This window comes from Varanus komodoensis, unplaced genomic scaffold, assembly GCF_004798865.1.
Source record: "Varanus komodoensis strain SLA01 unplaced genomic scaffold, ASM479886v1 scaffold54, whole genome shotgun sequence".
Taxonomy (NCBI): domain Eukaryota; kingdom Metazoa; phylum Chordata; class Lepidosauria; order Squamata; family Varanidae; genus Varanus; species Varanus komodoensis.
Window position 1 is genome coordinate 1,279,127 of NW_025336142.1, and position 3,395 is coordinate 1,282,521.

At 52.3% G+C, this 3,395-nt stretch overlaps 1 protein-coding gene across 1 annotated transcript in view; it reads left to right on the top strand.

The window, feature by feature from the left end:
- The first annotated feature begins 3,074 nt into the window (after positions 1 to 3,074).
- LOC123032389 (TSC22 domain family protein 1-like) overlaps positions 3,075 to 3,395 on the top strand; it is a 3,711-nt gene continuing 3,390 nt past the window's right edge. The window contains exon 1 of the mRNA XM_044448238.1: positions 3,075 to 3,167. Coding sequence (XP_044304173.1) covers positions 3,075 to 3,167 — 93 coding nt within the window. The remainder of the gene's footprint in view (positions 3,168 to 3,395) is intronic.

A 3,395-nucleotide genomic window follows, 5' to 3' on the forward strand; every position in this document is an offset into this window, starting at 1 on the left:
GTCAATTTTAGCTTTCTGGTTTCAGGCTATACAAGGCACAGCAACAGTGCCTGCTGTACCTAGAGGGGCATGCCAGTGAGGGGGGAGTCAAGGGCTTCCCTGCCTTACCTCCCTGAGGTCCATTTCCCACAGCACATTCCTCCGACGTGAATATCACAGGCAGGCTAAGGGGGGGGGGGGTGGAAGCCTGCCAAAGAGGGTGAACACAGTCGTATTTGACTCCAAAAGAGGAAAAATGAGGGAACTGGTAAAGAAGAGGCTCAAGAATGGAATCGGAAAGCTTTGTTTCATATGCATGCTTGGAGATTACTAAAAATACTGTAAGAGAGGAACAGATAGTATGCATACCACAAGTGAGGAAAGGTAGAACAAAGTCCAGGAAAACACCGGCAGGGTTAATGCACAGAGCCAAGGAAGCTATCAGGGAGAAGAAACCTTCCTTCAAAAGATGGGAGTCTTGCCCAAATGAGAAGAACAGACAAGACTACAAGCTTGCACAAAGGAGACCATCAGAGAGGGAAGGAAATGATTCGAGGAGCACACTGCAAACAACATCAAGACCAGCAATAAAGAATTCTTTAAAGAAAAGCAAGCAAGCAGCTAAGGAAGCAGTTGGCCATTGCATGGCGATGTGTGTAAAGGAACAATAAGCAGGGATGAGGAGATTGCAGAGAAGCCCAGTGAATTCTCTTTGTCAGTCTTCCCAGCACAAAATGCAGAGCAGATCCTGTCCCTGAGCTTATGTATTCTGGAAGGGAGTCTAAGGAATTGGGGCAGATAGCAGTGACAAAATAAGAAATTCTCAACCTTATCAACAAACCAAAGGTCAGCACATCACCCAGTCCAGATGGTATCCATCCTAGAGTTCTCAAAGAACTCAAAATGAAATTGCTGACCCTCTCTCCGAAGTATTTAATATGGCCCTGAAATTAGTATTTGCACTAGAGGATTGGCGAAGGGCCAACATAACCCCAATTTCTATAAAGAGAAATTATGGGATAGTTAGTTTGACATCTGTTCTGGGTAAACCACTTCTATTATTAAAAATAGAACCACTTAAGTACATTGAGGGACAAGCCCCGCTGAAAGAATATCGGCAAGGGGAAGGCTTGCCTCAAACTATTGGAGTTCTTTGAGTTTCAATAAACACACAGACCAAGGACTACGCAGTAGGCATTGCTTATTCAAAGGGCTTTGGACCCTCACTTATGATCCTGAGTCTAAGCAGTCCTGGAATAAAAATGGGGGCTCCACTAGTTAATGAACAGAAGACAGAGGGTGGGAACAAACGGCAACTTCTCCCAACGGAGACCTGTTGCCAACTTTTATATCCTATTCATAAATGATCTGGAATTTGGAGCAAGTAGTGAAGTGATCAAGTTTGCTGATGACTATTTAGGATGGTTAAAACCTAGAGATTGTGTGGGATCTGTTCTAGCTGGACAAACAGCCATCAAAGTGGCCAATGAGGCTTCTTGTAATTGTTCCAAGTAATCAGTTTGCCTCAGATTCAAAAGCCTGAACAGTAGTTCTCATGGATTTTCCAAACATGACTGTACAGGAGATTATAGGCCTCCTTGGTCTCCCCGCCCCAAAGTCTAAAGAGCTGAGCGCCTTAGAACAACCCTGATGCAAATGCACCACGGAGCCAGCTGGATGAATTTGGGCCATTCACCGACTCGGCCCAACCTACTCTGCTGGGTGGTTGTTAAGGGAAGATTCAGCAGAAAGGGGAGAATGATGGAAGCCACTTTTGAGTTCTTTGTAAGCAAAAAGGTGGGGTATGAATCTAATAAATGAAGGAAACACAGCTGTGTCTGAAAATTGTCGTGTGCCAAAGATGAATTTTTATTTGTGTTCTGTATGAGGATGTATGAAATATGTCCCCACTATGATGCTGAAGAAGCTGATACTCCCTTCATCCTGATGTGTGGTGAACACTGTAATCATTGCTGCATAAAACGCCCGCAACAGAGTCAGATGAACTTCCCCCAGGCATACGATGAGCACCAGCCTACCGCCAAAGATTCTCTTCATGGATTCTCTCCCCCTCAAGAGAGTCATTTATGGATAATTAGCTATCATAACTCCCCCTCCCATTGGCGCACTGATGCCCTTGGATGCTTCTGGAGGAATTCATCTGAAGACGCATCTTCCAAAGTGCACAATCGGCCTGTGCAACCCTGAAATAGTCCCCGGCGTGACGCCATTCCCTGACGATTGTACTGTTGTTCCTTGAGTGACCAGTTCCTTGCCATTTGTGTGTGTCCTGGGCCTCAGATGTTTGCTGGAACTCCGGAGAAGAACCAGGGCGGTGCAGGGGGGACCGTGATGCGCAAGACTGACAAGGAATGCCTGCCCTTCATGTTCTCCTCAAGGAACCATTGCTCCTCTTGAGCATGGTCTCTGGCACAGCACACCTGTTTGTTTACACTGTTCAGGGAGTGCCAACTATGGGGTGGAACAAAAGCTAATTCACTGGCTGCTGCCAGCAAATATGGCTACCAGGTTTTGCAGCCGGGGCAACGGCTCTTGCGACACCAACTTCAGCGGCATGCCACGGAAGCGCTGGAAATACACGCGTTCGCCGTAGCTGCCACAAAATGCTTCGCAAGTCGCCTGGAAAATTCCTAAAGTTTCCACGGAGGTACCAGGCTGCCGGTGCCGTCTACGTTTTCAGGAGCAGCCGCTAGGAGGAGGTCTCCGGATGTCTCGTTCCTGAAGCAGGAGACGAGCAGGCAGGCGCAGTAAGGCGTTTTTCTGCGCGCATGTTTGCCCGGGCACGCGCGCGCCCGGGAAAGGGCGCTTGGCTGTTGCAGCGCTTCGCCCCAGTTGACTTCTGAAGCGCTCCCGTGCTCACGAGCCGGATCCCGGGCCTCTGGGAACCTGCCCGGCTGAGCCGCCCAGGCACCGAGATTAAAAAATGCAGAAATCGCCCTTGTTACCCCGTAGGCAGCGCCACAAGGATGAGCAAGAATCGCGCCCTGCGCTTCCCCCGAACGGCTTTGGATAGCGCGGGCTGGCGCTCGCCGCGCCTCCCCCGCGGACGCCCGCCCGGCATAACCGAGTCGGGGATGCCCACGCCCGGGAGCGCAAACTTCCTAACCGGGGAGCGCAAAGTTAAGGCCACGCCCCCCGCGGCGCTCGGAGGGCGCACGTTGCCGCAGGCGCGCCGGCTCCGGCGAGGAGAGGCCGGGGGCCCCGGCGGCCGCTGGAGTCGGGGGCGCCCGGAAGGATGCGCTGCGACGGCCCCGGGTGGGGAGAGGGGCGCCGCCGCCCACCTCGGGGCCACCAGAGCCGGCTGCCCGCCTCCCCGTGCGCGATGGGGGCCGCGACCCTCCCCCCGCGCGCGCGCCCGCACGTGCCCCGGGCCGCCCGCCTCCGGCCGCGCTCGG